At 40.8% G+C, this 24,258-nt stretch overlaps 1 protein-coding gene across 3 annotated transcripts in view; it reads left to right on the top strand.

The window, feature by feature from the left end:
- The window catches only part of Letm1 (leucine zipper and EF-hand containing transmembrane protein 1), an 86,632-nt gene that overhangs the window by 38,037 nt on the left and 24,337 nt on the right, over positions 1-24,258 (top strand). For all 3 annotated transcript variants that reach the window (XM_045161488.1, XM_045161487.1, XM_004656029.2), the window contains 2 exons: positions 73-276; positions 17,539-17,658. In XM_045161488.1, the coding sequence (XP_045017423.1) occupies positions 73-276; positions 17,539-17,658 (324 nt within the window). The remainder of the gene's footprint in view (positions 1-72; positions 277-17,538; positions 17,659-24,258) is intronic.

The raw sequence follows: 24,258 nt of genomic DNA, 5'->3' as shown, positions 1-24,258 counted from the left end.
AAGGCTGGCTCTGGGGGGAAGGAGAACTCCCATCTTGAACCCAGCGTATGACTCTTGAAATTGCTTCTGCAGATCCGGGAGACAGGAGAAAGACCCAGCAATGAGGAAATCATGCGCTTTTCCAAATTATTTGAAGATGAACTGACCCTGGATAACCTCACACGGCCTCAGTTAGTGGCACTGTGCAAGCTGCTAGAGCTTCAGTCCATTGGTACCAACAACTTCTTGCGATTCCAACTCACCATGAGGCTGAGGTCCATAAAAGCTGATGACAAGGTAAGCCAGGCCTCAGAGACAGAGGTCACATGAACTTGGCCCTTGGGTTTTCATCTTTGTTTGCTTTCTTTCTTTTCTTTTTCTTATTTTAAATACTGTTATTTGTTTATTTGCAAGCAAAGAGTGACAGCAAGAGAGAGAGAGAGAGAGAGAGAGAGAGAGATAGAGAGAGAGAGATAATCTGACTATGGGTACATCAGGGCCAACCCCTGTAAACTAACTCCAGATGAATGAACTGTTTTGTGCATCTAGCTTCATGTGGGTACTAGAGAACTGAACCTGGGTCAGCAGACTTTTAAACTTTTATTTATTTAGTTAATTGGTTAGATTTTTAAAAAAATAAATGCTATAAATTTATTTTAAGACAATTCCTTGGTATACATATAATTTTTCTTTTTTTCTCAATTTTTATTAACATTTTCCATGATTATAAAAAGTATCCCATGGTAATACACTCCCCTCCCCACATTCCCCTTTGAAATTCCATTCTCCATCATATTCCCTCCCCATCTCAATCAGTCTCTTTTATTTTGATGTCATGGTCTTTTCCTCCTCTTATGATGGTTAATTAGTTCATTTTTAGAGGTAGAGTCTCACTCTAGCCCAGGCTGACCTGGAATTTACTATGTAGTCTCAGGCTGGCCTCAAACTCACAGCAATCCTCCTACCTCTGCCTCCCAAGGGCTGGGATTAAATGTGTGTACCACCATGCCTGGCTCTTTTTAACTTTTTATTGACAGCCTCCATAAATATAGAGAATATATCATGATCATAATCCCCTCATACCACCCTCCCTTTTCCCACTTCCATCTCTCTCTCCCACTGACTCCCTTCTTTCCAACTAGTCTCTCCTCTATTTTGATGTCATCATTTTTCCCTCACCCTATTACATAGGTCTTGTGTAGGTAGCATGAGCTACTGTGAAGTCATGAGTGCCATACCACTTTGTAACTGGAAGATAGTATTGCAAAGCACTTTCCCCTTCCTCTGGCTCTTATATCTTACATTCTTTTTGCTACCTCTTTCACAATGGTCCCTGAGCCTGGAGAGGGTGTGGTAGAGTTGTCCCATTTAGTGTTGCATATTCCACTATCACTTAATAATACTGTGATAATTGTATTTATTTATTTGGGGGGAGGGGTATTTTGAGGCAGGGTCTCACTGTGATCCGGGCTGACCTGGAATTAACTATGTAATCTCAGGGTGGCCACAAACTCATGGCAATCCTCCTACCTCTGAGCCTCCCAAGTGCTGGGATTAAAGGCATGTGTCACCACCATCTGAAAAGAGAAGCTTCTCTAACTAAAAGTGAGAGTAGTATTAATATATGAGCAGAAACGTAAGTATTTAAAGGGCAGTTTGATGGACATAATATATCCATTAAGCCAGACAACAGTAGTATTTTCCCCACTAGGGCTTATGACCTCTCAAGCTATAGGCTTTTGATTAGGTTTTCAATACCAGGCATGAATTCCTCCCCTGAAGTGGGACTAAAATCCAGAGAGCAGTTGGTTTGCCCCATAATAGACATGCCACCACTGCACCAGTTGGCACATGTGGCCTAGCAGACCAGCCTTAAAACTTGCAAGGTCCACTGCTGGTTAAGACTGTTGAAGACTTTTCTCCCCCAGTAGGCTGCATAGGTCCTTCTAGCATCCTGACATCTCAAGTGCTGGGATTAAAGGTATGTGCTACCACACCTGGCTTATTATTATTTATTTATCTTTGTTTTATTATTATTACATATGTTGTTATTAACAATTTCTATACCTACAGACAACAAACCATATTTCCCTTCCCTCCCCCACTTTCCCCTTCATAACTCTGCTTTCCATCATATCCCCTACCTCTCTCCATTAGACTCTCTTTTAATTTGTTTTCATCATCTTTTTCTCCTATTATGAGGCTCTTCTGTAGGTATTGCTAGGTGCACTGCGCGGTCTTGGATATTCAGGCCAATTTCTGTCCGGACAGTTGTATGTAAGGAGTGGTACCCTTCCTTTGGCTCTTACATTCTTTCTGCCACCTCTTCTGCAATGGACCCTGAGCCTTGGAGGGTGTGAGATGTTTCAGTGCTGGACATTCCTCCATCTCTTCTTCTCAGCATTATGGAGCTTTTGGGTCATCCCAGTGGTCATTGCCATCTGAAAAGAGAAGCTTCTCTGACCAGAAGTGAGAGTAGCATTGAATGTGAATATGAACATTAAGTGTAGTGCTTTCAGGGCAATTTGGTGAGAGTAATGTATACATTTATCCAGACAAGAGCAGTCTTTATACCCCTAAGACTCATGACCTCCCCTGCCATAGGCTTTGATTAGGTTTTCAGTACCAGACATATATTCCCTTCCATAGAGCGGGCCTTCAGTCCAATTAGAGAACATTTGATTTCCCCCAGAGCAGACATGCCACTATTGCACTTGTTCAGTCATTTGGCCTATCTGGCCAAAATTGAGGCTTCCAGTGTCCACTGTTTTCACTACTGGTGACTTCTGCTCCCATAAGACTACATACAGTGCAGCTTTTTCCAGCTTTCAGTTGGCTGGGCTATAGGGAGAAGGTTTTCTGCTCAGCACCAGCTTGATTTCTCAGTGACTCTGCCACTCAGGCATGTGAAGTCTTCAGCAATAGGGTCTTACCATCTCTTTCTCATGGGGAGCCAAGGGCTTTGGCAATAGCCTATAATGTTTTGGAGGCAGCAGGGACCCCTGGCCAACAACTCACTGGAAGGTATCCCATACCTGGCACTGAAAATTTTCTAGTAACAATTTATGGCTTCTGTATGTGCCATTATTCAAGAAAGTAGATTTTCATATGTCTTATTCAGAATATCCTGAATTTTGACTGGAACCTCCCCTCCCGGCCTTTCTTTTATATAATCTTTACCCCTGACCTCGCTTAGGCCTTTCCCCTCCTTGTAATCTGTGCTTCGACTTACATATATACAATACCATCCCCTGAAGACCTTCCCTCTCCTCCCCCCTTTGTAGCCTTTTTCTAGCTTGTAGGCCTCTGCTACTAATATTTGGTTCCAGATCACATACAAGTCTATACATTTGTAGCTAGGATCCACATATGAGAAGAAAACATGTGACATTTGGCTTTCTGGACCTGGGTTACCTCCCTTAGTATAATCCTTTCCCCATCCATCCATTTCCCTGCAAATTTCATAATTTCATTTTTCTTTACCACTGAATAGATCTCCATTGTGTAGATGTACCCTATCTTGTTCATTTTTTTTTTTTATTTGAGAGTGACAGACATAGAGAGAAAGACAGATAGAGGGAGAGAGAGAGAGAGAATGGGCGCGCCAGTGCTTCCAGCCACTGCAAACGAACTCCAGACGTGTGCGCCCCCTTGTGCATCTGGCTAACATGGGACCTGGGGAACCGAGCCTTGAACCGGGGTCCTTAGGCTTCACAGGCAAGCGCTTAACCGCTAAGCCATCTCTCCAGCCCATGATGTACCCTATCTTTATATCCAGTCATCTGTGGATGAACATCTAGGCTGGTTCAATTTCCTAGCTATTGTGAATAGAGCAGCAATAAGCATGGTTGTGTAAGTATCTCTAAGGTAGTGAGAAGAGTCAGTAGGATATATGTGTAGGAGTGCTATAGCTGGATCATATGGTAAATCTATTTTTAGCTGTGTCAAGAACCTCCACACTGATTTCCACAATGGCTGTACCAGATTACATTCCCACCAACAGTGTAGAAGGGTTCCCCTTTTACCGCATCCTTGCCAACATTTATTGTCATTTGTTTTCTTGATGGTAGCTATTCTGACAGGAGAGAGATGGAATCTCAAGGTAGTTTTAATCTGCATTTCCCTGATGTCTAAGGATGTAGAACACTTTTTAGATATTTATATGCCATCTGTATTTCTTCTGATGAGAATTCTCTATTTAGTTCCATAGCCCTTTTTTGTTTTTTTGGGTTTTGTTTTGTTTTGTTTTTCGGTTTTTCGAGGCAGGGTCTCACTCTGGCTCAGGCTGACCTGGAATTCACTATGTAGTCTCAGGGTGGCCTCGAACTCACGGCGATCCTCCTACCTCTGCCTCCCGAGTGCTGGGATTAAAGGCGTGCGCCACCACGCCCGGCTCATAGCCCATTTTTTGATTGGGTTGTTTGAGTTCTTATTGTTCTTTGGGTTCTTTGTATATTCTGGATATTAATCCTCTGTCAGATGTATAGCTGGCAAAGATTTTCTCCTATGCTGTAGGTTGTCTCTTTGCTCTATTCACTGTGTCCTTTGCTGTAAAATGCTTTGTAATTTCATGAGATCCTAGTGGTGGTTTAGTGGCTTTATTTTCTAAGCAATTGGGGTTATATTCAGAACGTCATTACCTATGCCAGTATGTTTAAGGATTTCCCCTCCCTTTTCCTCTAGCAATTTCAGAATTTCAGGTCTGATATTAAGGTCCCTGATCCACTTGGATTTGATTCTTGTGTATGGAGAAAGGCAAGATTCTGTTTTCATCTTTCTGCATATAGATATCCAGTCTTCCCAGTACTACTTGTTGAAGAGGCTGTCTTTAGTGAATATTTTTGGCATTTTTGTCAAAAATCAGATAGCTACAGCTGCCTGGATTAACATCTCGGTCCTCTATTCTGTTCCATTGTTCCACATGTCTGCCTTTGTGCCAATACCATACTGTTTTTTGTTTGTTTGTTTGTTTTATTTATTTATTTGAGAGCGACAGACACAGAGAGAAAGACAGGTAGAGGGAGAGAGAGAGAATGGGCGAGCCAGGGCTTCCAGCCACTGCAAACGAACTCCAGACGCATGCGCCCCCTTGTGCATCTGGCTAACGTGGGACCTGGGGAACCGAGCCTCGAACCGGGTTCCTTAGGCTTCACAGGCAAGCGCTTAACCGCTACGCCATCTCTCCAGCCCAACTATACTGTTTTTTGTTACAATGGCTTTGTAAAAAAAAAAATCTTTGCTTTGTTTTTTGGTAGCAGTTTCACTTTAGCCCAGGCTGACCTGGAATTCACTATGTAGTCCCAGGCTGACCTTTAACTCACAGTGGTCCTCCTGCCTCTGCCTCTCAAGTGCTAGGAGTAAAGGTGTGCAGCACCATACCTTTCAACTAAAATATACTATGTCTAATGTTCTGATGACCGTCAGCTTCTCTTGGGCAGGCTTTTGGCCTTTGCTTAGGCTTCCCTTGCCCTTCTGACAATGTCTATCTTTCTTTCATTTGAGATATTTAGTCCCCTCCCTTTTTTTTGTTCCACATGGTCTGTGTTCTACTTATTCCCTTTCTTATTTTGGGTTAATCAAATATTTTTAACTGTTCTTCCACCTTACATTAGTTTGTTACTTTGGTAGCTTTCTCAGAGCTTGCCATGGATTTCATAAGCCCTATTCCTACCTGAAAGCCCTGCCTCCAACTTCCCTGCCTAGGTGCTATTGTCTGATTTTTCTACTCACTTTGCATCTCCCTACATGCACTTCCCTTCCTACCCAAGAGCTCTGTTTGATGATTTTCACTGCACTGGTTCCTGTGAGGGATCTTCTCAGGTTTTGTCTACATATGTCCTTGTTTTTTCCCCTTTTTGCGGTATTCTGATTTTTCTTTGTTTTCTTTCTTTTATAACATATTTACTCTGTACATTTATTTACTTAAAAGCAAGGTGTCGTCCCTCTCCCCCCCCCTCAATGACTGACTGCTGTTCTCACAACCCTTAACACACAAATCCGTGGTGAATACCAACAATCCCACTAAGGAAGGTCCTCAGTGGAATTGGGGCAGAGAGGAGGGAAATGGTGATACCAATACATGATGTGTCCATACAAAGTTTTTACTTAATTTAAAAAAGGAAAAATAAATAAATAAATAAAATAAAATAAAAAATGGAGTGGGGGGGTGGAGAGATGGCTTAGTGGTTAAAGCACTTGTCTGTGAAGCCTAAGGACCCAGAACCACAAAAGCCAAATGCACAAGGTGGTGCATACATCTGGAGTTTGTTTGCAGTGGCTAAATGCCCTGGCACACCGATTCCCTACCTGTCTCTCATGTGTGTTTGTGTTTGTGTGTGTGTGTGTATTCTCTTCCTACTTGCAAATAAGTAAAATTTAAAAAAACCAAACAAGTCTCATGTAGTCCAGGCTGGTCTCAAGCTCCCTATATAGCTAAGGATGACCTTGAATTTCTTTTTTTTTCCATTTATTTTGGGGTGGGGGCAGAGAAAATGAGAGAGAGAAAGAATGGGTATACCAATGCCTCTAGCCCTATAAATGAACTCCAGACTCATGAGCCATCTTGTGCATCGGACTTATGTGGGTCCTTGGGAATCAAACCTGGGTCCTTAGGCTTTGCAGGCCAGTGCCTTACCACTAAGCCATATCTCCAGCCCGACCTTGAATTTCTGATCCTCCTACCTCCACTTCCTGAGTGCAACCCCCACACTGGGTTCATGTAGTGCTGGGGATGGAACCAGGGCCTTATGGATGCTAGGCAAGCATTCTGCAAACTGAACTACATCCCCTGTCTTTTTTTTTTTTTTTTTTTTTTTCATTTTCTCACCTGTAAGCCTATGCTGGCTTGGAAACTCATTATGTAGCCCAGGCTGACCTCAAATTTGTGGTAATCCTACCTTGGGCTCCTAAGTATTGAGATTATATGTATGAATCACCACACTTGCTACATTCTTTTCTTTTCTTTTTTTTTTTTTTTTTTTGGAGCAGTACTAAGGATTGAACCCAAGGCATTACATGCTAGGCAGGCACTCTAACCATTAAGCAATATCCCCACACCTCTTCTCTTTCCCTCCCTCCTTTCTTCCCTTCCTCCCTGTCTCATTTAGCCTAGGCTTATTTCCAGCTCCCTATATAACTGCAGATGGCTTTAAACTCTTGGTTCTCTTTCCTTTGCTTCCCATGTGCTGGGGTGGCAGGCTTGTACCATATCCCCTCCTCATCTTAATCAGTCTCTCTTTTATTTTGATGTCATGGTCTTTTCCTCCTCTTATGATGGTCTTGTGTAGATAGTGTCAGGCACTATGAGGTCATGGATATCCAGGCCATTTTATGTCAGGAGGGAGCACGTTGTAAGGAGTCCTACCCTTCCTTTGGCTCTTACATTCTTTCCGCCACCTCTTCCGCATTAAACCCTGAGCCATGGAAGGTGTGATTGAGATGTTACTCAGTAATTCAGTCACTTCTTTCCAGCACTATGATACCTTCTGAGTCATCCCAAAGTCACTGCCATCTGAAAAGAAAAGATTCTCTACCCAAAGTGAGAGTAGCGTTAATGTAAAGGTATAAATATTAAGAGAAGTGCTTACTGGGCAGTTTGATAAGCATAGTATATACATTTTCCCAGACATCAGCAGAGGTTACACCCCTAGGGCTCATGACTACCCCTGTTTTAAGTTTTCAGTATCAGGGATGTGTTTTCCCCCATGGAGCGGGCCTCCAGTCCAACTGGAGGGCAGTTGGTTTCCACCATGACAGACCTGCCACTATTGCACCCATTGGCTCATTTGGCCTGGCTGGCCAATTATAAGGCTTGCAGTGTCTACTGTAGAGTATCTTCACTGGTGGTATCTCTTTCTCCCAGTGAACTAGGACCTTGAACTTTTGATTTTCCTGCCTCTCAGCCTCCTGAGTAGCTGAGATCACAGGAATGTACCATCTGGCTGCCCACCTCCTGGCCTCTGCTTCCACCATACCTAACTATTTTTTTTTCCCTTGGACATGAATTATAGTTTATGTTCAGTATTGTTAGACTGGTAGCTTACAGGTCTTTTTCCTGTTGGTTTTGATAGTGGTATTTCATTTTTCCAGAGTATATGCACTACTTTTCACTGATTTAGGGCAGCATTGATCCCTTCCATGAGGAGCTCACTCTGAGCAAGTCCAAGAACTGGCTTCTACCATTGCCAGGACGTGACAGGCCTTCTGGCCCTGACAGGGAAAGTGTCAAGGAGCTAGTTTGGTCCCCAGAAGGTAATAACAGCTGTGTCCACTCCACCTGGCAGGACACAACATTGTTCCCCTCACTGTTGAGGTGGGATCAGCAAAGACCCAGTAGAGTCAGGACTTTACCACTGTCTAGCAGTGGTGAGGAACTTCTGCCCAGCCAGTGTGTGTCTATGGAGGCCCAGAAAGGACTAGAAACTATTCCTGCAGCTATGCTAGAGGCTTGTCTACTCTAGGGAATCAGTGGGTACAGAACAGAAAGCCCGTGCTCCCCATTTGTTTTATAACACTACCCCTTAATTCATGGTGAAAACAGTGTATTTGGAAGAACTGTGACTCACAGTGAGTGGAAAGTAGAGAAGAGCAAGGAACTGGCCCTGAACCTTCATTTCTAGTGGTGGGGGCCATCCAGTGGGGTCATTTTGACTTCAGGACATGAAACACAGGTTGGGTTTATGGTGAGTTTAAAAACCCTCAATCCTGTTATTTGACTGGAGGCCCACTCTATGGGAAGGAATATGTCCCTGATTCTGAAAACCTACAATAGGGTTAGTCATGAGCCCTAGGAGTATAACATTGGTGCTGTCTGGCTAAAAGTATATACTGTGCTCACCAAACTGCCCAATAAGTACTTCTCTTAACGTTTATACCCATATATTAATGCTACTTTCACTTTTGGCTAGAAAACCTTCTCTTTTCAGATGGCAGTGACCTTGGGATGACTCAGAAGGCACCATGGTGCTGAGAAGTGACAGAGGAGTGCTTAGCACTGAAATATCTCAATCACACCTTCTATGGCTCAGGGTCCATTGTGGAAGAGGTGGCAGAAAGAATGTAAAAGCTAAAGGAATGGTAGTATTCTATCCATGACCTCTCAGTGCCTGACACTTCCTACACAAGACCATCATAATAGGAAGAAAAGATCATAACATCAAAATGAGAGACTGATTGAGAGGGGGAGGGGTATGGAGAGTGGAATTTCAAAGGGGAATGTGGGGGTAGGGTGGGAATTACCATGGGATATTGCTTATAATTATGGAAGTTGTCAATAAAAATTTTATATATATATAAAGAGGTTGGGCATGGTGGCACATGCCTTTAATCCCAGCACTCTGAGGCAGAGGTAGGAGGATCGCCATGAGTTCAAGGCCACCCTGAGACTAAAGAGTGGATTCCAGGTCAGCCTGGGCTAGAGTGAGACCATACCTCAAAAAACAAACAAAAAAAAGCCAGGCGTGGTGGCACACACCTGTAATCCCATCACTCAGGAAGCAGAGGTAAGAGGATTGCCGTGAGTTCGAGGCCACTCTGAGAACTCCATAGTGAATTTCAGGTCAGCCTGGGCTAGAGTGAGACCCTACCTCAAAAAACAAACCCCCCCCAAAAAAAAAGGAAAGAAAGAAAGGAAGCCCAATCCTAGGGCAATGTAAGCAGCTGTAGTTGTTAGATGTGAAATCATCAATGGTAAAATCTTTGAAAGTGAACACCCCTCCCCCTGCCAGAGCAGTGTCACAAAAATCCAGCAAGACAGAAAATAAAAGTCCAATCCTGATTTTCCTACTATCAGTCCAGATTTCCAAGTTTTGATTGACAGTCACCTGTCATACCAAGACTCTGGTGGTCAACATGAATACAGAAAGGCAGTGGATAGATGCCAATACTGGAAATAAGAGAAAAGCTTCATTTCTGTCTTGTTTTGAGATACAGTCTTGCTTTTTTGCCAACCTGGCTTAGGACTCCTGTCTCAGCCGTCTGAGGACCACAGGAATGCACCACTGTACCCAACTTCAAACTATAAAGCAGCCATCATAGAAAAATTCAGTGTGCCTTACAAACTGAACCACACAACAGTTTAAGCAAACAGGAAGATACAAAGATGAGCCACACACAGAGAGCAAAACAGAAGCGTCAGGGGAAGGATGCAGCAAAAAAAGACAGAGGGCTGAGACAGTGGCTGCAAGGAATCCTCCCATGGGTGGCAGACAGATTGTAGTGAAGAAGAAAAAAATAGCTTTGGAATCATTTGTAGCCCAGTATCTAAAAAGGCCAGATGCACAGTCATGCATCTGGAGTTCGTTTGTAATGGCATACCTATTTTTACTCTCCCTCTTTCTCACACATATACTCTTTTTTTTTTCTTTTTTTTTTGCATGACAACTTCCATATTTGTAAATAATATCCCATGCTAATTCCTTCCCCCCCCAACTTTCCCCTCCACTCTCCATCATATCCCCTCCCCCTCTTAGTCTCTTTTTTATTTTGATGCCATAATCTTTTTTTTTTTAATTTTAAAAAATAGGGCTGGAGAGATGGCTTAGCGGTTAAGCGCTTGCCTGTGAAGCCTAAGGACCCCAGTTCGAGGCTTGATTCTCCAGGACCCATGTTAGCCAGATGCACAAGGGGGCGCACGCGTCTGGAGTGTTTGCAGTGGCCCATTCTCAATCTCACTCTCTCTATCTGCCTCTTTCTCTCTCTGTCACTCTCAAATAAATAAATAAAAATGAACAAAAAAATTTTGAAAAAAATTTTTAAAATATTTTATTTTTATTTATTTGACAGAGAAAGGGAGAGAGAGAGAAATGGGCATGCCAGGGCCTCCAGCCACTGCAGACGAGCTCCATATGCATGCGTGTCCTTGTGCTTGATGCCATAATCTTTTCCTCCTATTATGATGGTCTTGTGTAGGTAGTGTCAGGCACTGTGAGGTCATAGATATGCAGGCCATTTTGTGTCTGGAAGAGTGCATTGTAAGAAGTCCTACTGTACCTTTGGCTCTTACATTGTTTCTGCCACCTCTTCCACAATGGACCCTTGGAGGTGTGATAGAGATATTTCAGTCCTGAGCACTTCTCTGTCATTTCTTCTCAGTATCATGGTGCCTTCTGAGTTATCCTAAGGTCATTGCCATGTGAAAAAAGAAGCTTTTCTAGCCAGAAGTGAAAGTAGCATTAATATATGGATATGAACATTAAGAGAAGTGCTTACCGGACAGTTTGGTGAGCATAGTATATACATTTAGCCACATAGCAGCAGACGTTATACCCCTAGGGTTCATGACTATCCCTGTTGTAGGTTTTTTTGTTTGTTTGTTTGTTTGTTTTTTAATTTTTAAAATTTTTATTAGCATTTTCCATGATTATAAAAAAAATCCCATGGTAATTCCCTCCCTCCCCACCCCCCACACTTTCCCCATTGAAATTCCATTCTCCATCATATTACCTCCCCATCACAATCATTGTACTTACATATATACAATATCAACCTATTAAGTACCCTCCTCCCTTCCTTTCTCTTCCCTTTATGTCTCCTTTTTAACTTACTGGCCTCTGCTACCAAGTATTTTCATTTTCCCGCAGAAGCCCACCTGTTGTAGGTTTTTAATATCAGGGATTTATTCCCTTCCATGGAGCGTGCCTCCAGTTCAATTAGAGAGCAGTTGGTTTCTCCCATAATAGATATGCCACTAATGCACCTGTTGGCTCATTTGGCCTGGCTGGCCAAATTTAAGGCTTGCAGTGTCCACCATTGAGTATCTTCACTGGTGATTTCTCTCTCTCCCATTGAACTGCATGCAGCATGGCTTTTTGCACCTTTTTGTCAGCTGGTCTACATGGAGGAGGTTTTCAGCTGAGCTCCAGCAGGATTTCTCAGTGACCTTGAAGTTCAAGTATGTGGAGTCTTCAACAATAGGGTTTTACCATCAATTCCTGGTGGGAAACCAAGGGCCTCAGCAACGGCCTGTAATGTTTTGGGGCATCAGGGATTTCCCTGGCCAACAACTCACTGGAAGGTATCCCACCCCTGGCACTAAAAATTTTCTAGTAACAGTATATGGCTTCTGAGTGTTCCATTGTCCAAGAAAGTTGGTTTCTATATGACTTATTTATATCCTTAGATTTTGATTAGCCCTCATCTCCTTTCTAGCTTACAGGCCTCTGCTACTGAGTTTTATTCCTACTCATATCGAAGTCCAATCATTTGTAGCTAGGATCCACATATGAGAGAGAACATACAACATTTGGTTTTCTGGGCCTGGGTTACCTCATAAAGTATAATTCTTTCCAGATCCATTCATTTTCCTGTAAATTTCGTAACTTAATTTTTCTTTACCACTCAGCAGAACTCCATTGTATAAATGTGTCACATCTTCATTATCTACTCATCAGTTGAGTGATGTCTAGGCTGGTTCCATTTCCTAGTTATTGTGAATAGAGTGGCAATAAACATGGTTGAGCAAGTATCTCTAAGGTAGTGAGACAAGTCCTTAGAGATATGCTCAGGAGTGCTATAGCTGGGTCATATGGTAGATATATTTTTAGCTGTCTTCAGAAACCTCCACACTGATTTCCACAGTTGGCTGGACTAGATTGCATTCCTACCAAGCTCTTTTTCAGCATTCTCACCAGCATTTATGGTCATTTGTTTTCATGATGGTAGCCAATCTGATAGGAGTGAGATGGAATCTCAACAAAGTTTTAATCTGCATTTCCCTGATGACTAGGGATGTAGAACATTTTTTTTAGATGTTTACATGCCATCTGTGTTTCTTCTTTTGAGAACTCTGTATTTAGTTCCATGGTCCATTTTTTAGTTGGCTTGTTTGATTTCTTATTATTTAATTTTTTGAGTTCTTTGTATATCCTAGATATTGATCCTCTCTCAGATGCATAGCTGGCAAAGATTTTCTCCCATTCTGTAGGTTGCCTCTTTGTTCTATTCACAGTGACCTTTGCTGTACAAAAGTTTTGTAATTTCTTGAGGTCCCAGCTGTTGATCTGTGGTTTTATTTCCTGAGCAGTTGGGGTTATATTCAGAAAGTCTTTGCCAAGACCAATATGTTGAAGGGTTTCCCCTACTTTTTCTTCTAGCAATTTCAGAGTTTCAGGTCTAATATTAAGGTCTTTGATCCATTTGGACTTAATTCTTGTTCATGGAGAGCGATAAGGATTTATTTTCATCTTTTTACACATATATATCCAGTTTTTCCCAGCACCATTTACTAAAGAGGCTGTCTTTTCTCCAGTGAGTATTGTTAAAAATGGCCTGTGGAGCCAGGCATGGTGGTGCATGCCTTTAATCCCAGCACTCGGGAGGCAGAGGTAGGAGGATTGCTGTGAGTTCAAGGCCACCCTGAGAATGCAGAGTGAATTCCAGGTCAGCCTGAGCTAGAGTGAGACCCTACCTCGAAAAACCAAAAGAAAAAAAAAGGCCTGCATATCTGTGACCTCATAGTGCCTGATGCTACCTACATCAGACCATCATAAGAGGAGGAAAAGATCATGACATCAAAATAAAAGAGAGACTGATTGAGATGGGGAGGGGATATGATGGAGAATGGAGTTTCAAAGGGGAAAGTGTGGGGGGAGGGTATTACCGTGGGATATTTTTTATAATCATGGAAGTTGTTAATAAAAAAATGGGCCAGAAATGGTGGCACACATCTTTAATCTACTTTAATGCACTTGGGAGGCAGAGGTAGGAGGATCACTCTGAGTTCAAGGCCACTCTGAGACTACATAGTGAATTTCAGGTCAGTCTGACCTAGAGTGAGACTGTACCTCAATAAATCAAAAAAAAAAAAATCATATGGGGCTGGAGAGATGGCTTAGTGGTTAAGGCACTTGCCTGCCAAGCCTAAGGACCCAGGTTCAACTCTCCAGTGCATGGTGGCACATGCATCTGGAGTTTGTGGTGGCTAGAGACCCTGGCATGCCCATTCTCTCTCTCTTTCTCTGACTCTTTCACTCACGTAAATAAATAAATAAATATCAGGATGAAGAGATGGCTTAGCGGTTAAGGCATTTGCCTGCAAAGCCTAAGGACCCTGGTTCCATTCTCCAGGACTCAACGAAAGCCAGATACACAAGGGGGCACATACATCTGGAGTTCGTTTGCAGTGCCTGGAGGCCCTGGCACACCCATTCTCTCTCTCTCTACCTCTTTCTCTCTCAAATAAATAAATAAAATATAAATAAATATCATACAAACCAAAAAATATATTTATTTATTTATTTGACAGAGAAAGAGGGGCAGAGAAAGTGAGAGTGGGCATGCCAGGGCCTCCATCCACTGCAAACTCCAGACACATGCACCCCCCTCATGCATCTAGCTAATGTGGGTCCTGGGGAATTGAATCTGGGTCCTTTGGCTTTGCAGGCAAACACTTTAACCACTAAGCTAGCAGTCTAATGAGTGTTTTTGGCATTCTTGTTGAAGAGCAGGTTCCTGTAGCTACCTGGCCTTATATCTGGGTCCTCTATTGTATTCCATTGATCTACATGTCTGTTTTTGTGTCAGTACCATGCTGTTTTTGTTACTATGGCTCTATGGCTCTGTAATATAAGTTAAAGTCAGGTATGGTGATATCACCAGCCTTATTTTTGTTGCTCAGTATTGTTTTAGATATTCAAGGTGTTTTGTGCTTGTAAATGAACTTTTGTTTTTTTCTATTTCCATGAAGAATGCCATTGGAATTTTGATGGGGATTACATTAAATGTGCAGATTACTTTTGGTAATACTGCCATTTTCACAATATGGATTTTTCCAATCTAAGAACATGGGATGTCTTTCCATTTCCTGGTATTGTGTGCAATTTCTCACTTGAGTGTTTTAAATTTTTCATTGTAGAGATCCTTCCCTTCGTAGGTTTATTCCAAGGTACTTTATTTATGCATTTATTTATTTGATGCAATTGTGAATGGACATGATTCTCTGATTTCATCCTCTGTGTGTTAGTGTTTAGGAAGACTGCTGATTTCTGTGTGTTTATTTTGTATCCTGCTACATGGCTGTAGGTATTTATTAGCTCTAACAGTTTGCTGATAGAGTCTTTTGGGTCCTTTATGTATAGAATCATGTCATCTGCAAATAATGATAACTTGATCTCCATTTCCAATTTGTATCCCTTTTATATGTGTCTCTTGCCTTATTGCTATGGCTAAGACATCCAGTACTAAATTAAATAAAAGTTGGGACAGTGGACACCCTTGTCTTGTTCCTGATTTTAGTAGAAAAGCTTCAAATTTTTCTCCATTTAGTATTATGTTGGATGTAGTTTTGTCATAAATAGCCTTTATTAGGTTGAGATATGTTCCTTCAATTCCCAGTCTCTGTAGGACTTTTATCATGAAGAGATGTTAGATTTTTGTCAAATGGGTTTTCTGCATCTAATGAGATAATCATGTGATTTTTCTCCTTCAGGCCATTTATATATATATAATGTATTACATTTATTGATTTGCATATGCTGAACCATTCCTGCATCCTTGGGATAAAGCCTACTTGGTTGGGGTGAATGATCTTTCTGATATATTCTTGTATTCCTTTTGTCAATATTTTGTTGAGAATTTTTGCTTCTATGTTCATGAGGGAGATTGGTCTGTAATTTTCTTTTTTTGTTCTATCTTTGTCTGGTTTTGGTATCAGAGTGATGCTAGCTTTGTAGAAGGAGTTTGGTAGGATTCCTTCCTTTTCTATTTTATGCAAAATTTTGAGAAGTATTGGTGTTTACTCTTTCATGAAGGTCTGGCAAAATTCACCAGTGAATCCATCTGGGCCTGGACTTTTTTTAATTGGGAGATTTTTTTTGGGGGGGGGGGTTGAGGTAGGGTCCCATTCTGGTCCAGGCTGTCCTGGAATTAACTATGTTGTCTCAGAGTGGCCTCAAACTCAGCAATCCTCCTACCTCTGCCTCCCAAGTGCTGGGATTAAAGGTGTGCGCCACCATGCCCGGCTGGGAGATTTTTTTCTTATAACTGCTTGGATCTCTGTACCTGTTACAAGTCTACTTAAGTGGCTAATGTCATCTTGATTTAATTTAGATAGGTCATATGAATCAAGGAAATCATCCATTTCTTTCAGACTTTTCAAACTTAGTGTAGTGTATGTTCTTATAGTATGTCCCTATGATTTTTTTGAATTTCTCTGTTATCTGTTGTGGTGTTGCCTTTTTCATCTCTAATTTTATTAATTTGTATCTCTTCTCTCTTTTGGTCAAATTTGTTAATCTGATTTGTTTATCCTTTCAAAGAACCAACTGTTTATTTCATTGGTTCTTTGGATTTTTTTTTTCTGTTTAATTTCTGCCCTAAGCTTTATTATTTCTTCCTGTCTACTGATTTTTGGTTTGCGTTGTTCTTTTTCCAAGGCCTTAAGGTGAAACATTAAGTTGTTTTCTTGTGATATTTCTTATTTCTTAATATAGGCACATAAATCTATAAATTTCCCTCTTAGGATTGCTTTCATAATGTCCCAAAGGTTTTAGTATGTTATGTTTTCATTATCATTTGACTCTATGAATTTTTTTACTTCCTCTTGATTTCTTCATTGACCCATTCATCATTTAGTAGTGTATTGTTTAGTTTCCATGATTCTGTTAGGTCTCTTCTATAACCTCATTTAATCCAGATGCATCTCTGTTTATTTTTTGCCTGGATGACTGTCAGTTGATGAGAGTGGGTGTTAAAGTCACCCTCTACAACTGTGTTTGGTGTTATCTGTGACCTTAGTTCTAATAGAGTTTGTTTAATGAAATTGGGAGCCCATGTTAGGTGCATATATGTTTATAATGTCTTCTTGTTGATGTCTTGTTTGATCAGTATAATTTGACCTTCTTTATCTTTCCTAACTAATATTGGTCTGAAGTCTACCCTGTCAGATGTTAGGATAGTGACCCCCAAATGATCCGTGAGTTCAAGGCCATCCTAGGGGCTATACAGTGAATTCTAAGTCAGTCTGGGTTATATTGAGACCCTACCTAAAAAAAAAATAAAAAGGCCACACATGGTGGCACATACTTTTAATCCCTACACTCAGAGGCAGAAGTAGAAGAGTCACTGTGAGTTCAAGGCCACTCTGAGACTATATACTGAATTCCAGATCATCCTAGGCTAGAGAGACAGAAAAGATGAGTGATAATGGGTGTGCCACTGCAAACAAACTCCAGATGTGTGTGGTCCCTTGTGCATCTGGCTAACATGGAACCTGGAGAATCAAACTTGAGTCCTTTGGCTGTGCAGGCATGCACCTTAACTGCTAAGGCATCTCTCCAACCCATAGCATTGTCTTTTTATGTGGTAGAGCTTCTAATTCAACATTTTTTTTCTCAGTTGTGTTAACTTCAATCCATAGCTGTGTGTGGTGGCACATGTCTTTAATCCCAGCACATGGGAGGCAGAGGTAGGAGGATCGCCATGAGTTCGAGGCCACTCTGAGACTACATAGTGAATTCCAGGTCAGCCTGGGCTAGAACAAGACCCTACCTTGGGGGGGGGCGGGCATCAATCTATGAACTTCAGTGACCTCCAAAAACAGTAATTAGTTGGTTTCTTTTCTAGCTAATTTCTGAGGAAGGGGTGGATAGCCTGACTGTCAAGGAACTGCAGGCAGCCTGTCGGGCACGAGGCATGCGAGCACTTGGCGTCACAGAAGACCGTCTGAGGGACCAGCTGAAACAGGTGCGTGACTTTAGGGGCTGGGTGGAACAGGTTTGTAGCTTCCTCTTCTATGAGAAATAGCCCCCTTTTCTCCAGAACAGTATGGGCACATTGTGGAGTATTTTCAAGATTAAAAAGCCACTGGGAGGGGTTGGGGAAATGCCTGAGTGAATACAGTGCTTAGCGTATGCTGACATGCTGGGTGCTGTGGCATGTGCCTGTAATGCCAACTCTGGGAAGGTAGAGACAGGAGGATCCCTAGCTGAATTGGTGAGTTCTCAATGAGAGAAATTGTCTCAGAAAAGAAGGTGGGACTGGAGAGATTGCTCAGTGGTTAAACCTGCTTGCTTTCCCAGTATCCACTTAAAGCCAGATGCACAATGTGGCACATGCATCTGGAGTTTGTTTACAATGGCAACAGGCCCTGGTGTGCCCATACTTTCTCTCAAAGAAAAAAATATACATATAATTTTTATTTATTTATTTATTGAGAGGCAGAGGCAGAAAGCGAGAAAGACACAGTGAGAGAATGAGCACACCAGGGCCTCCAGTCAGTGCAGATGAACTCCAGACACATGCGCCACCTTGTGTAGTTGGCTTATGTGGGTCCTGGGGAATTGAACCTCAGTTCTTTGGCTTTGCAGGCAAGCGCCTTAACCATTAAGCCATCTCACCAGCCATATATAAGATTTTAAATATTATATTTATTTTTTTAAGAGAGAGAAAGGTGAGTAGAGAATGGGCACACCAGGGCCTCCAGCCACTGCAGACAAACACCATTTACATGTGCTACCTTGTGCATCTGGCTTACATGGGTACTGCAGAATCAAACCTTGGTCCTGAGGCTTCCCAAGCAAGTGCCTTAACCACTAAGCCATCTTTCCAGCCCATTAATAAATATTTTTAAATTAAAAAAAATCAAAAAAATAATATCAGGGGGCTTAGCAGTTAAGTGCTTGCCTAGGAAGCCTAAGGTCCCCGGTTCGAGGTTTGATTCCCCAGGACCCATGTAAGCCATATGCACAGGGTGGCACATGCGTCTGGAGCTTGTTTGCAGTGGCTGGAGGCCCTGGTGCGCCCATTCTCTATCTACCTGCCTCTTTCTCTCTGTCTGTTACTCTCAAATAAATAAATAAAAATAAACAAGAAAAAAAATTTAAAATCAGGTAGAGAGCCACAAGGAAGGTTGATCTCTATCCTGTACATCCACAGGCCCCACACACACATGTGCACTATATTGCTCACATATGAACACACATGCAAACTATTTTAAAAATAAAAGAAAGGTCCCTGGTGTTGGGGTATGGCCCAAGAGGAACACATGCCTGACCTACGTGAGGCCTGGGTTTTATCCCAGTACCACAAATAGTTCTTTTTTAAAGGTTGGGCATGTGGTACACATCTATAATCTTAGCACCTAGGAGACTGAAACAGGAGAATCACCATGAATTTGAGATTAGCCTAGGGTACAATATGAGATCCTTTCTCAAAAAAGAAAGAAAGAAAGAAAGAAAGAAAGAAAGAAAGAAAGAAAGAAAGAAAGAAAGAAAGAAAGAAAGAAAGAAAGAAAGAAAAGAGAAGAGAAGAGAAGAGAAGAGAAGAGAAGAGAAGAGAAGAGAAGAGAAGAGAAAAGAAAAGAAAAGAAAAGAAAAGAAAAGAAAAGAAAAGAAAAGAAAAGAAGAAAATGAACTGGGGAGATGGCTCAGCAGTTAAGGCTTTTGTCTTCAAGCCTAATGAACTGGGGTTGATCCCCCAATAATTACATGCCAGATGCCCAAAGTGGTACATGAATCTATTTCTTTAGTAGTGCCTGGAGGCCATGGTGCACCCATTCATATTCATTCTCTCTCATTCCCCTTCCCTCCCTCCCTCTCTCTCTCTCTCTACTTACAAATGAAATATATATATTCATACATACACACACACACACACACACAATTTTTTTTAAAGCAGCTAGGCATGGTGGTGCATACCTTTAATCCCAGCATTTGGGAGGCAGAGATAGGAGGATTGCTGTGAGTTTGAGGCAACCCTGATACTACATAGTGAATTCCATGTCAGCTTGAGCTAGAATGAGACCCTACCTTGCAAAAAAAACCAAAAAAACATCTGGGCTTGTGGCATGTTTTTTTTTTTTTTTTTTTGGGTTTTTTTTTTTTTTTTTTTTTTTTTTTTTGCTTGCTTGTTTTATGTTTTTATTGTTGTGTAACATTTTTAGGGGGAGAGAGAGAGAGAATTAGGGCGCCAGGGCCTCACAGAAATCAAACTTCAGCTTGCGCAACCTAGTGGGTATATGCAACCTTGCGCTTGCCTCACCTTTGTGCTTCTGGTTTAGATGGGATTTGGAGAGTTGAACATGGGTTCTTAGGCTTCATATGCAAGTGCCTTAATCACTAAGCTGTAAGTTGTGTTATGGTGGTACATTCTTATAATTCAGGAGGTAGAGGCCAGATGATCAGAAGTTCAAGGGCATCTTTGACTACATGAGACTATCTCAAAAAACAAAGCAAACAAAAAATAAACACAGAATTGGTGGCCTGGGGAGATGCATAATTTGTTAAGGTGCTTGCCTTACAAGCATGAGGAGTGTGGTATCGCCGGGTGTGGTGGTATATGCCTTTAAACCCAGCACTTGGGAGGCAGAGGTAGTAGGATCACCTGATTCTTGAGACTACATAGTGAATTCCACGTCAGCCTGTACTAGAGTGAGATCTTACCTAAAAAAAAAAATAAGAAATAAGAAATAATGTAGTATATAATCCCAGCACCAATGAGATGGAGACAGATGGACCCCTGGTGTTGGCTGTTAGTCATTCTAGCCTACTTGGCAAGTACCAGGCCAAAGAGAGAGAGTCTGTCTCCAAAATGGTGGATGTTGTCTGAGGAATGACACCCAAGATTATTGTCTGGCCTTTACACACATGAACATGTACACACACATACACAACAAAACTGGAAGAGAAAGGATTGCTGTGAGTTCAAGGTCAGCCTGGGACTACATAGTGAGTTCTAGATCAGCTGGGCTAGAGTGAGACCCTACCTTAAAAAAATAATTAATTAATAAATAAATACTGAAAGAAGGAAGAAAAAAGCCATTGAATACTCAGTGGGTACTTTACTGAGTACTATGTTGCCTTGTAGGCTTGGTAAAGCAATGCTGTGGCCTGTCAAGATGCTTAGGATGTTTTAGAATTATTTCTTTTTTTTTTTTCTCCCCCTTAATGTGACATTTTTTTAATATAAAAAAAATTTTGCTTATTTTTATTATTTATTTGAGAGCGACAGAGAGAGAGAGGCAGATAGAGAATGGGCACACCAGGGCCTCCAGCCAGTGCAAATGAACTCCAGATGCATGTGCCACTTTGTGCATCTGGCTTACATGGGTCCTGTTTTACTGAACCTTGAACTGGGATCCTTAGGGTTCACAGGCAAGCACTTAACCACTAAGCCATCTCTGTAGCCCTTAAATTTTTTTTTTATTAACAACTTCCATAATTGTAAACAATATCCCATGTAGGAAGTCTACTGATTTCCGTGTGTTTATTTTGTATCCTGCTACATGGCTGTAGGTATTTATCTGCTCTAACAGTTTGCTGGTAGAGTCTTTAAGGTCCTTTATGTATAGAAGAATCATGTCATCTGCGAGTAATGATAACTTGATCTCTTCCTATCCAATTTGGAGCCCTTTTAAATGTGTCTCTTGCCTTAGACATCTAGTACTAAATTAAATAAAAGTGGGGACAGTAGACACCCTTGTCTTGTTCCTGATTTTAGTGGAAAAGCTTCAAGTTTTTCTCCATTTAGTATTATGTTAGCTGTAGGTTTCTCATAAATAGCCTTTCTAATTGAGATATGTTCCTTCTGTTCCCAGTCTCTGTAGGACTTTTATCATGAAGGGATTTTGGATTTTGTCAAATGGGTTTTCTGCATCTAATGAGATAATCGTGTGATTTTTGTCCTTCAGTCCATTTATATAGTGTATTGCATTTATCAGTTTGCACATGTTGAATCATTCCTACATCCATAGGATAAAGCCTACTTGGTCAGGATGAATGATCTTTCTGATATATTCTTGTATTCTGTTTGCCAATGATTTGTTGAGAATTTTTGCTTCTATGTTCATGAGAGAGATTGGTCTGTAATTTTTTTTTTTTTATTCTATCTTTGCCTGGTATTGGTATCAGGGTGATGCTGGCTTCATAGGAGTTTGGAAGGATTCCTTATTTTGCAGTTATGGAAAAGTTTAAGAAGCATTGGTGTTAGATCTTTCCATGAAGGTCTGGTAAAGTTCACCAGTGAATACATCTGGGCCTGGACTTTTTTTAGTTGGGAGATTTTTGATAACTACTTGGATCTCCATACTTATTATAGGTCTATTTAAGTGATTAATCTCATCTGGATTTAATTTAGGTAGGTCATATAAATCAAAGAAATCATCCATTTCTTTCAGATTTTCAAACTTAGTGGAGTATATTTTCTTATAGTAAGTCCCTGTGATTTTTTTAGCTTCTCTGGTATCTGTTGTGATAGTGCATTTTTCATCTCTAATTTTATTAATTTGTGTCTCTTCTCTCTTTTGGTCAGATTTGCTAAAGGTTTATCAATCTTGTTTATCCCTTCAAAGAACCAACTCTTTGTTTCATTGATTCTTTGGATTGTTTTTTTTTTTTGGTGTCTATTTCAGTAATTTTTGCCCTAATCTTTATTATTTCTTCCTGTCTACTAATTTTCAGTTTGCCTTGTTTTTCTTGTTCTAAGGCTTTAAGGTGAAGCATTAAGCTGTTTACTTGCAACCTTTCTTATTTCTTAAGATAGGCACTTAAAGCTATAAATTTCCTTCTTAGGACTGCCTTCATTGTGTCCCAAAGGTTTTGGTTTATGTTGTATTCTCATTATCATTTGAGTCTATGAATTTTTTCATTTCCTTCTTGACTTCTTCATTGACCCATTCATCATTTAGTAGAGTATTGTTTAGTTTCCATGATTTTGTGTATGCTCTATAGCTTTTCTTGCTATTGATTTGTAGTTTGATCCCATTGTGAACATATAGAGTGCAAGGAATTTTTTCAGTTTTCCTGTATTTGTTAAGATTTGCTTTGTGTCCTAATATATGGTCTATTTTAGAGAATGTTTCATGTGTTACTGAAAAGAATGTATATTCTGCAGCATTTGGATGAAATGTCCTGTAGATGTATTAGGTCCATTTTTCTATCCAGATGCATCTGTTTCTTTTTTGTCAGGATGACCTGTCAATTGATGAGAGTGGGGTGTTGAAGTCACCCACTACCACTGTGTTTGGTGTTATCTGTGACCTTAGTTCTAATAGCATTTGTTTGATGAAGTTGAGAGCCCCATATTCGGTGCATAAATGTTTAGGATTGTAATGTCCTCCTGTTGGAGTGTGCCTTTAATCAATTTATAGTGACTGTCTTTCCTAACTAATGTTGGACTGAAGTCTGTCTTGCCAGGTATTAGGATAGCAACACCTGCTTGTTGTCTAGACCCATTTCCCAACCTTTTACCCTAAGATATTGTCCATCCTTTGTAGAAAGATGAGTTTCTTGTAGGCAACAAATTGAGGGATACTGTTGTTTAACCCAGTCTGCAAACCTATGTCTTTTGGTTGGAGCATTGTTGCCTTTGATATTAAAAGTTATTATTGAATGGTCTGTATTTATTTTTGCCATTTTTCTTGTTTTGTAGTTCTTCCAGTTTTACCTTTGCTTTCTTGTATTAACTCTAGTGTTTGAGTATGGTTTGTTTTTCCATGTTCCTTATATGTGTTCTTTTCTTTCTCTTCAGCATGGAGGATCCTTTCAAGTATTTTCTGTAGAGCTGATATTGTCTTCAAATATTCCTTTTGTCTGCTTTTGTTGTGGAATGTCCTTATTTCTCTATCTATCTGAATGGATAGCTTTGCAGGATAAAGTAACCTTGGTTTACAGTTGTTATCTTTCAGAACTTGGAATACATCATTCCAGGCCCTCTGGCTTTTAAAGTTTGTGTTGAGTAATCTGCTGTGATCCTGATGGGCTTGCCTTTGTATGTGACTTGATTTTTCTGTCTAACTGCTTTCAGTATATTTTCTTTGGTTTATATGTTTGGTAGTTTAATTATAATATGGCAAGGAAGGTTCTTTCCAGGTTTTGTCTTGTTGGTGTCCTAAAGGCTTCCTGTATCTGCATTGGCACCTCTTTCCCAATTTGGGGGAAGTTTTCTTCTATGATTTTGTTGAAAATGCCTACTATGCCTTTGGAGTAAAATTCTTCTCCTTCTACTGTACCCTGAATTCATATGTTTGATCTTTTCATAGTGTCCCAAATATCTTGAAATTCCCATTCATACTTGCCTATTAGTTTGTCTTTCTCTTTGTTGGGCTCTATTAGATCTGCCACGTGGCCTTCTAGGTTAGATATTCTGTCCTCTCCTTCATTCATTCTACTGGTGAGATTTTCTACAGAGTTTTTTATTTCATTGACTTTGTTCTTCATTGCTAGTAATTCTGACTGGGTTTTCTGTATTATTTCTATTTCCTTATTTATGTCTTGTATTGACCTCCTCATTTCATTAAATTGGTTTTGTGTCTTCTTTGATTCCTTTGATTTTTCTCTTTCATTCCTT

The sequence above is a fragment of the Jaculus jaculus genome, chromosome 11, assembly GCF_020740685.1.
Source record: "Jaculus jaculus isolate mJacJac1 chromosome 11, mJacJac1.mat.Y.cur, whole genome shotgun sequence".
NCBI lineage: Eukaryota > Metazoa > Chordata > Mammalia > Rodentia > Dipodidae > Jaculus > Jaculus jaculus.
This window is presented reverse-complemented; position numbering and strand designations above follow the sequence as displayed.